At 48.0% G+C, this 10,000-nt stretch overlaps 1 protein-coding gene across 2 annotated transcripts in view; it reads right to left on the bottom strand.

Moving 5' to 3' along the window:
* The window catches only part of LOC143291832 (small G protein signaling modulator 3-like), a 50,217-nt gene that overhangs the window by 25,880 nt on the left and 14,337 nt on the right, over positions 1–10,000 (bottom strand). For both annotated transcript variants that reach the window (XM_076601949.1, XM_076601948.1), the window contains exons 8-12: positions 9,664–9,742; positions 7,189–7,334; positions 6,563–6,658; positions 4,495–4,629; positions 3,252–3,485 (exon numbers count right to left, since the gene is read on the bottom strand). In XM_076601949.1, the coding sequence (XP_076458064.1) occupies positions 3,252–3,485; positions 4,495–4,629; positions 6,563–6,658; positions 7,189–7,334; positions 9,664–9,742 (690 nt within the window). The remainder of the gene's footprint in view (positions 1–3,251; positions 3,486–4,494; positions 4,630–6,562; positions 6,659–7,188; positions 7,335–9,663; positions 9,743–10,000) is intronic.

Raw genomic sequence — 10,000 nt, 5'->3', positions numbered from 1 at the left:
CTTATCTACATTTGTTTGTTTGTTTTTTGAGTTTGTTTGCTTGTTTTTTGTTTTTGTTTGGGGGTGGGGGTGGGGTCTTAGTTTTGAATTCGTGTTCATACAGTCAGTGAATTATCGTGTGGCAAGCTTTTCTGAAACTTTCATTTAAATTTTGTTGTTGTTGTTGTTGTTGACAGGAATGGAAAAAGACTATAGTATCGAGAATACAGAATGGCCTTAAATGGCACGGACATGATATCCCAAGAGGGAACAAAATCGAAACGATAATATTTTTTTTTAATTGAAAAAAAAAGAAAGAAAAAAGGAACAGCTTTCAATAATTGATGTCTTTATGTGATTGTTCATTTTTCATGAAAGTTGTTTCCAGCTTCTGTGGGGAGACTTGGGGCATTGTGACCAACACCGCATCAAACCACCTCCCTCACCAACACAGCATCAAACCAACCTCCCTCACCAACACAGCATGAAACCAGCCTCCCTCACCAACACAGCATCAAACCCACCTCCCTCACCAACACAGCATGAAACCAACCTCCCTCCCTCACCAACACAGCATCAAACCAACCTCCCTCACCAACACAGCATCAAACCAACCTCCCTCACCAACACAGCATCAAACCAACCTCCCTCCCTCACCAACACAGCATCAAACCAACCTCCCTCCCTCACCAACACAGCATCAAACCCACCTCCCTCACCAACACAGCATCAAACCAACCTCCCTCCCTCACCAACACAGCATCAAACCCACCTCCCTCACCAACACAGCATCAAACCAACCTCCCTCCCTCACCAACACAGCATCAAACCAACCTCCCTCACCAACACAGCATCAAACCAACCTCCCTCCCTCACCAACACAGCATCAAACCAACCTCCCTCCCTCACCAACACAGCATCAAACCAACCTCCCTCCCTCACCAACACAGCATCAAACCATCCTCCCTTCCTCACCAACACATCGTCAAACCAACCTCCCTCCCTCACCAACACAGCATCAAACCCACCTCCCTCACCAACACAGCATCAAACCAACCCACCTCCCTCACCAACACAGCATCAAACCAACCTCCCTCCCTCACCAACACAGCATCAAACCCACCTCCCTCACCAACACAGCATCAAACCAACCTTCCTCACCAACACAGCATCAAACCAACCTCCCTCCCTCACCACCACAGCATCAAACCAACCTCCCTCACCAACACAGCATCAAACCAACCTCCCTCACCAACACAGCATCAAACCAACCTCCCTCCCTCACCAACACAGCATCAAACCAACCTCTCTCGCCAACACAGCATCAAACCCACCTCCCTCACCAACACAGCATCAAACCAACCTCCCTCACCAACACAGCATCAAACCAACCTCCCTCCCTCACCACCACAGCATCAAACCAACCTCCCTCACCAACACAGCATCAAACCAACCTCCCTCACCAACACAGCATCAAACCAACCTCCCTCCCTCACCAACACAGCATCAAACCAACCTCTCTCGCCAACACAGCATCAAACCCACCTCCCTCACCAACACAGCATCAAACCAACCTCCCTCACCAACACAGCATCAAACCAACCTCCCTCCCTCACCAACACAGCATCAAACCAACCTCCCTCCCTCACCAACACAGCATCAAACCAACCTCTCTCACCAACACAGCATCAAACCCACCTCCCTCACCAACACAGCATCAAACCCACCTCCTTCATCAACACAGCATCAAACCAACCTCCCTCGCTCACCAACACAGGATCAAACCCACCTCCCTCACCAACACAGCATCAAACCAATCTCCCTCCCTCACCAACACAGCATCAAACCCACCTCCCTCACCAACACAGCATCAAACCAACCTCCCTCCCTCACCAACACAGCATCAAACCACCTCCCTCACCAACACAGCATCAAACCAACCTCCCTCCCTCACCAACACAGCATCAAACCAACCTCCCCACCAACACAGCATCAAACCAACCTCCCTCCCTCACCAACACAGCATCAAACCAACCTCCCTCCCTCACCAACACCAACCTCCCTCCCTCACCAACACAGCATCAAACCAACCTCCCTCCCTCACCAACACAGCATCAAACCAACCTCCCTCCCTCACCAACACAGCATCAAACCAACCTCCCTCCCTCACCAACACAGCATCAAACCAACCTCCCTCACCAACACAGCATCACACCAACCTCCCTCCCTCACCATTACAGCATCAAACCCACCTCCCTCACCAACACAGCATCAAACCAACCTCCCTCACCAACACAGCATCAAACCAACCTCCCTCCCTCACCAACACAGCATCAAACCCACCTCCCTCCCTCACCAACACAGCATCAAACCAACCTCCCTCCCTCACCAACACAGCATCAAACCAACCTCCCTCCCTCACCAACACAGCATCAAACCAACCTCCCTCACCAACACAGCATCAAACCATCCTCCCTCCCTCACCAACACAGCATCAAACCAACCTCCCTCCCTCACCAACACAGCATCAAACCAACCTCCCTCCCTCACCAACACAGCATCAAACCCACCTCCCTCCCTCACCAACACAGCATCAAACCCACCTCCCTCCCTCACCAACACAGCATCAAACCAACCTCCCTCCCTCACCAACACAGCATCAAACCAACCTCCCTCCCTCACCAACACAGCATCAAACCAACCTCCCTCCCTCACCAACACCAACCTCCCTCCCTCACCAACACAGCATCAAACCAACCTCCCTCCCTCACCAACACAGCATCAAACCAACCTCCCTCCCTCACCAACACAGCATCAAACCCACCTCCCTCCCTCACCAACACAGCATCAAACCAACCTCCCTCCCTCACCAACACAGCATCAAACCAACCTCCCTCCCTCACCAACACCAACCTCCCTCCCTCACCAACACAGCATCAAACCAACCTCCCTCCCTCACCAACACAGCATCAAACCAACCTCCCTCCCTCACCAACACAGCATCAAACCCACCTCCCTCCCTCACCAACACAGCATCAAACCAACCTCCCTCCCTCACCAACACAGCATCAAACCAACCTCCCTCCCTCACCAACACCAACCTCCCTCCCTCACCAACACAGCATCAAACCAACCTCCCTCCCTCACCAACACAGCATCAAACCAACCTCCCTCCCTCACCAACACAGCATCAAACCAACCTCCCTCACCAACACAGCATCAAACCATCCTCCCTCCCTCACCAACACAGCATCAAACCAACCTTCTCTCACCTTTTCCGCGGTGCCAGTGCCGGGATGCACGGGCTGGCAGTGGTCAGCCAGCAGTGTGATGGCTTCATACAGCTCTGCCACCACCTCCCTTTCTCGCCCGTCCCCGCCCCTCACCCCCTCCTCCTCTTCCTCCACCTCCTCCTCCTCTTCCCTCTCCTCCTTCACACCTCTCCTCCCCCACCGCCACCTCCACGGCCACCTCCACGGCCACTGTGGGAGAAGTAGGGAACTGTGCTGAAAGGGTGGAGGATGAACGATGACTTCAGCAACATCACTGTTCACTGCTGATATATATATGTGTGTACACACACACACACACACACACACACACACACACACACACACATATATATATATATATATATATATATATATATATATATATATATATAAGACTGAATTAAATGCGTATCGTATCGTATCACATGGGAACATTTTGCATTCGTACTGTAGGTGCCGTGTTGTATCATATCGTGTCGTGGTGCAGTGTATCGACAACAAAGAGAACAAGAATGACAGAGAAACGAAACACACAGCCTGCTAACTACAATAGGACTGTCACTTTCCAAACTAATCGTGTGAAGGTGACGAGTGACAGTTCCAGTGACCAGTGACAGTTCTACGTCCGGTCACCATGGTGACAGTTCTATGTCCAGTCACCATGGTGACGGTGACCAATGACAGTTCTATGTCCAGTCACCATGGTGACGGTGACCAATGACAGTTCTATGTCCAGTCACCATGGTGACGGTGACCAGTGACAGTTCTATGTACAGTCACCATGGTGACGGTGACCAATGACAGTTCTATGTCCAGTCACCATGGTGACGGTGACCAGTGACAGTTCTACGTTCGGTCACCATGGTGACGGTGACCATGGCCAGTGACAGTTCTACGTCCAGTCACCATGGTGACGGTGACCAGTGACACTTCTACGTCCAGTCACCATGGTGACGGTGACCAATGACAGCTCTATGTCCAGTCACCATGGTGACGGTGACCAATGACAGCTCTACGTCCAGTCACCATGGTGACGGTGACCGATGACAGCTCTATGTCCAGTCACCATGGTGACGGTGACCGATGACAGCTCTGTGTCCAGTCACCATGGTGACGGTGACCAATGACAGCTCTGTGTCCAGTCACCATGGTGACGGTGACCAATGACAGCTCTATGTCCAGTCACCAAGGTGACGGTGACCAGTGACAGTTCTATGTCCAGTGACCAAAGGCCCCGCCCTACCTGTTGGGGAGGACGGTCGCCGCTGAACTCAGGCCTCCACACGGTACGCTGGCTGGCCTGCAGGTAGGTGAGGTACTTGCCACGTTCCGTGCTGACCACTGCACTGGTCAGGGAGCCGGACACACGGAAGACCCGCTGACCACACACAAGATGGACTGTTTGCTAGAGAACCCGGTGAGTATCTGCCTCGAGGCTTTAAGTTTATTGACAGACAGGTGTCAGGGGAAGGAGGGCGGGGTGGGGGGGGGGGGGGGGGGGGAACAGTGAGTTCTGGAATTTTTAAAGACAAGATGTAACAGCAATGCTCAAAAACTGATAACTCATTGGCTATACCATACTATAGCATTGATGCAGATCTCAGTAATTGATCTTCTTCTTCTGCGTTCGTGGGCTGCAACCCCCACGTTCACTTGTATGTAACACGAGTCGGCCTTTACGTGTGTGACCGTTTTTTACCCCGCCATGTAGGCAACCATACTCCGTTTTCGGGTGTCGCATGTCAGCACCAGCCATGTACAGCATCCATGTCACTGAACTGCGACCAGATGATGGGTCTGTTATCCATGAACCTACTGCTCTTAATTTTCGGTTGATAGGACAGGCCATATTTTCTACACATCATTCCCGGCTATTATTAGACACCCTTTTTGACTCACTTGTGTAAACAAAGTGAGTCTATGTTTTAACCCGGTGTTCGGTTGTCTGTGTGTGTGTGTGTGTGTGTGTGTGTCCGTGGTAAACTTTAACATTGACATTTTCTCTGCAAATACTTTGTCAGTTGACACCGAATTAGGTATAAAAATAGGAAAAATTCAGTTCTTTCCAGTCATCTTGTTTAAAACAATATTGCACCTCTGGGATGGGCACAAAAATTTTTAAAAAATGAAGCCTAATTATATGCAAACTGCATTTACTTTTATTTATTTTTTTTGTTGTATTCTCTAAACTTGGCACTTTGATCTGATATTCTGACCGAACAACAAGAGCAGTCATTATTATCATTTTTTGTTCAAACAGGAACTTCTTTTGCTAAGCATGGAAGTTTTATTTATTTTGCAAACGTTTTGGTGCAGATAGTAAACAAGGGAAATTACTCTGTAATCAATGCTAGGGGACTTAATTCGCTTTAAACTGATCTTTCTCATCTTAAACATTACATTTTGAAATTATACACAATACATAAAAAGCTTGGATTTTTTTTTTCGGTGTATCACAAGTGAGTCTTGAAGGCCTTGCCTCTCTTGTTTTCTGTGTTTATAACACAAGGGAGTTTTGCACTCTAAACTGACTGGTGGTAAAAGGTATTCTAATCCTTTCACTGCCAACGTCGCAGCTAGGTAGAGCACCCATGTCACTTAACTGCGACCAGATCATAGATCTGTTATCCATATATAAGCACTGTACTATTGTAGTTTTGCTGAGTGGTTGTCCGTAATTAGTAATAATAATAATATAGCCCTGCAGTATTGTTCACTGTCTGCAATAGATAAAAGCATTCCAAACTTGTCAGTATATAGTAACTTCTCAGACACATACTCAGTTTAAAGCGCAGTCTTGTCAGACGGTATTCCTGCTCATGACTCAGTGAGACAGTAGTTTCACACTAGCCTAATTTATCGGTTGCGGTTCCAATTAGAATCCAAAAGTGTCCCCAAATTATTTTCTGACTTTCAAACGGTTTGACAGAACAGACTGAGCAATCGTGTATGGAAGTTCAATACTGTATCCAAAAAAATAATACTAATAATAATATGGTTATTATATATTATATATTTATTATATATGTAATATATTGTATATTATTATATCATATTATAATATATAAATATATATATACTGGAAATTAACAAATAATGAGGTCAGGAGATGAAATGATCAACAAATAGTAAAGAGTGGTAACTCTCTCCATTCACAAGGTACACAACCTGTGCGCTGGCTGAATCGGTAGCGTAAGCAGCACTGACTTGCAGTTGTGTACCTTGTGAATGGAGAGAGTTACCACTCTTCACTATTTGTTAATCCTATATATATATATAATTTTTCATTTAAAAAGCCCAGCCCAGCTTACATCCATCAGATCTTCAACGTCTGTGACAGTGCCAGGCAGTGCTGACAGTGTGCTGAATATCTCCGCGGAATTGTCCATCTTCTTCACTTCGTCTTCCTGAACACACACACACACACACACACACACACACACACACAGACACAGAGTGACACACACACACACACACACACACACACACACACACACACACATATATATATATATATATATATATATGCACACACATGCACATGTACACACACACTGACTCACATACATGCAAACACACTTGCAAACACACACACACACACACACACACACACTGACTCACATACTCACGCACGTACACACACACACACACACACACACACACACACAGACTCACTCACACACACGCACACATATGTATATATATATGCACACACACACACAAGCATGCAAACACACACACACACACACACACACACACACACACACACTGACTCACACACACACGCAAACACATATGCACACACAAACTCACACACACACACTGACTCACATACTCACACACGTACACAGGCACACACACACACACACACACACACACGCGTGCGCGCACGCACGCATGCATACACACGCTGCAATACAATACAATACAAACCCACCTTCATGCTGAGCAGCCCGAGAGCAAAGTGGAAGAGCACGTGAGAACCGCTGCAGAAGAGGACATCCCACAGTCTGAGGAGAACGCCCATGTGCACCACCCCGGCAAACAGCGTCAGGAACCACTGGAGGGTGATCACCGACAGTTCTGCACACCGTCAGCATCATCACTGTGTAGAATTGGGAAGACAAGGAATCTTTTTTTCTTTTTTTTTTAAACATTTTTTTAATTCCGTTTTGATAGGTTGACATTTTACAACAACAACAGCATCTTAATGGACATTTATAAAGAAGAAAAAACAAACAAAAGAACACACACACACACAAAACAAAAACAAAAAAAACACACACACAAACACCATAAATACTCTGATAGAAACAGCCAAGCAGCTGGATTATACACTGGTTGGTTATCATCATGGAGTATTATCATTCATTCCTAAAGTTCTTACACAAGCTGTCAAGGAATACAAACTGTCAAGTATCTTAGAACACGTTCACAGAAAGTGAACACCTCAATCATCAGAAGACAAGGAATCTGGTATACTGTGGCCTACTGTGTCACACTACAGGACTAAGTACGACATACAGTTTACCCGTCAAGGTAGATTACAACGTGCGCGCGCGCACACACACACACACATACACAAACACATTAAAACCCACATGAATGCTGAACTGATGATGAGCATAATTCTGGACCTGAACAACAAAGCAGTCGTTGTGTAGCTTCTTCTCCTGCGTTCACTCGTATGTGCACGAGTGGGCTTTTACGTGTATGACCGTTTTTACCCTGCCATATAGGCAGCCATACTCGGTTTTCGGGGGTGTGCATGCTGGGTATGTTCTTGTTTCCATAACCCACCGAACGCTGACATGGATTACAGGATCTTTAACGTGCGTATTTTGATCTTCTGCTTGCATATACACACGAAGGGGGTTCAGGCACTAGCAGGTCTGCACATATGTTGACATGGGAGATCGTAAAAATCTCCACCCTTTACCCACCAGGCGCCGTCACCGTGATTCGAACCCGGGACCCTCAGATTGACAGTCCAACGCTTTAACCACTCGGCTATTGCGCCCGTCGTTGCGTAGCTAGAACTGTCGTTGTCGCTGATGTTGTTGTTATTGTCATCGACTGTCGACGCGGTCTCTCTGAGACATGCATGCCCGCAGAGCCGGGCACAGAAGTGTCCGCGTGTGTCAGTCACTCCACTCACGTCATGTGTCCGTGTTACGTGTGTCAGTCACTCCACTCACCTACGTCATGTGTCCGCGTTACGTGTGTCAGTCACTCCACTCACCTACGTCATGTGTCCGCGTTACGTGTGTCAGTCACTCCACTCACCTACGTCATGTGTCCGCGTTACGTGTGTCAGTCACTCCACTCATCTACGTCATGTGTCTGCGTTACGTGTGTCTGTCACTCCACTCATCAACGTCATGTGTCCGCGTTACGTGTGACAGTCACTCCACTCATCTACGTCATGTGTCCGCGTTACGTGTGTCTGTCACTCCACTCATCTACGTCATGTGTCCGCGTTACGTGTGACAGTCACTCCACTCATCTACGTCATGTGTCCGCGTTACGTGTGTCAGTCACTCCACTCATCTACGTCATGTGTCCGCGTTACGTGTGACAGTCACTCCACTCATCTACGTCATGTGTCCGCGTTACGTGTGACAGTCACTCCACTCATCTACGTCATGTGTCCGCGTTACGTGTGACAGTCACTCCACTCATCTACGTCATGTATCCGCGTTACTTGTGACAGTCACTCCACTCATCTACGTCATGTGTCCGCGTTACGTGTGTCAGTCACTCCACTCACCCACGTCATGTGTCCGCGTTACGTGTGACAGTCACTCCACTAACCTACGTCATGTGTCTGCGTTACGTGTGTCAGTCACTCCACTCACCTACGTCATGTGTCTGCGTTACGTGTGACAGTCACTCCACTCATCTACGTCATGTATCCGCGTTACTTGTGACAGTCACTCCACTCACCTACGTCATGTGTCTGTCACTCCACTCACCACCGTCATGTGTCAGTCACTCAACTCACCTACGTCATGTGTCGGTCACTCCACTCACCTACGTCATGTGTCGGTCACTCCACTCACCTACGTCATGTGTCCGCGTTACGTGTGTCGGTCACTCTACTCACCTACGTCATGTGTCAGTCACTCCACTTACCAACGTCATGTGTCTGTCACTCCACTCACCTACGTCATGTGTCCGCGTTACGTGTGTCGGTCACTCTACTCACCTACGTCATGTGTCAGTCACTCCACTTACCAACGTCATGTGTCTGTCACTCCACTCACCTACGTCATGTGTTCGCGTTACGTGTGTCGGTCACTCCACTCACCTTCGTCATGTGTCAGTCACTCAATTCACCTACGTCATGTGTCAGTCACTCCACTCACCTACGTCATGTGTCCGCGTTACGTGTGTCGGTCACTCCACTCACCTACGTCATGTGTCCGCAGCAGACGGTCAGTGGCCGGCAGACAGCTGACCACCAGGTGACGTAACACTCTCTGGTCCACCTGAAACAGTACCTGCATGTTACCTGTCACTTAATTGTGGTTTTGTTGTTGTTGTTGTTCCTTCTTCAATTGCCAGTTTGTTTGGGTTTTTTGTTGTTGTTTTGTTGTTGTTGTTGTTTTTATCATTTTGTCATTTTATTTTCTGTCGGTTGTGGGTGGTCGTTTGCTGTTCGGGTGGATCTGCTCACTGGTTTGGTCGATTGGTTGGGTGGTTTGGTTTGATTTGATTTGACTGATTAATGTGTCACACACACACAC

Source organism: Babylonia areolata, chromosome 18 (genome assembly GCF_041734735.1).
Source record: "Babylonia areolata isolate BAREFJ2019XMU chromosome 18, ASM4173473v1, whole genome shotgun sequence".
Classification (NCBI taxonomy): domain Eukaryota; kingdom Metazoa; phylum Mollusca; class Gastropoda; order Neogastropoda; family Buccinidae; genus Babylonia; species Babylonia areolata.
Note: the sequence above shows the minus strand (reverse complement) of the source record. Positions and strands in the feature narration are given on the sequence as shown.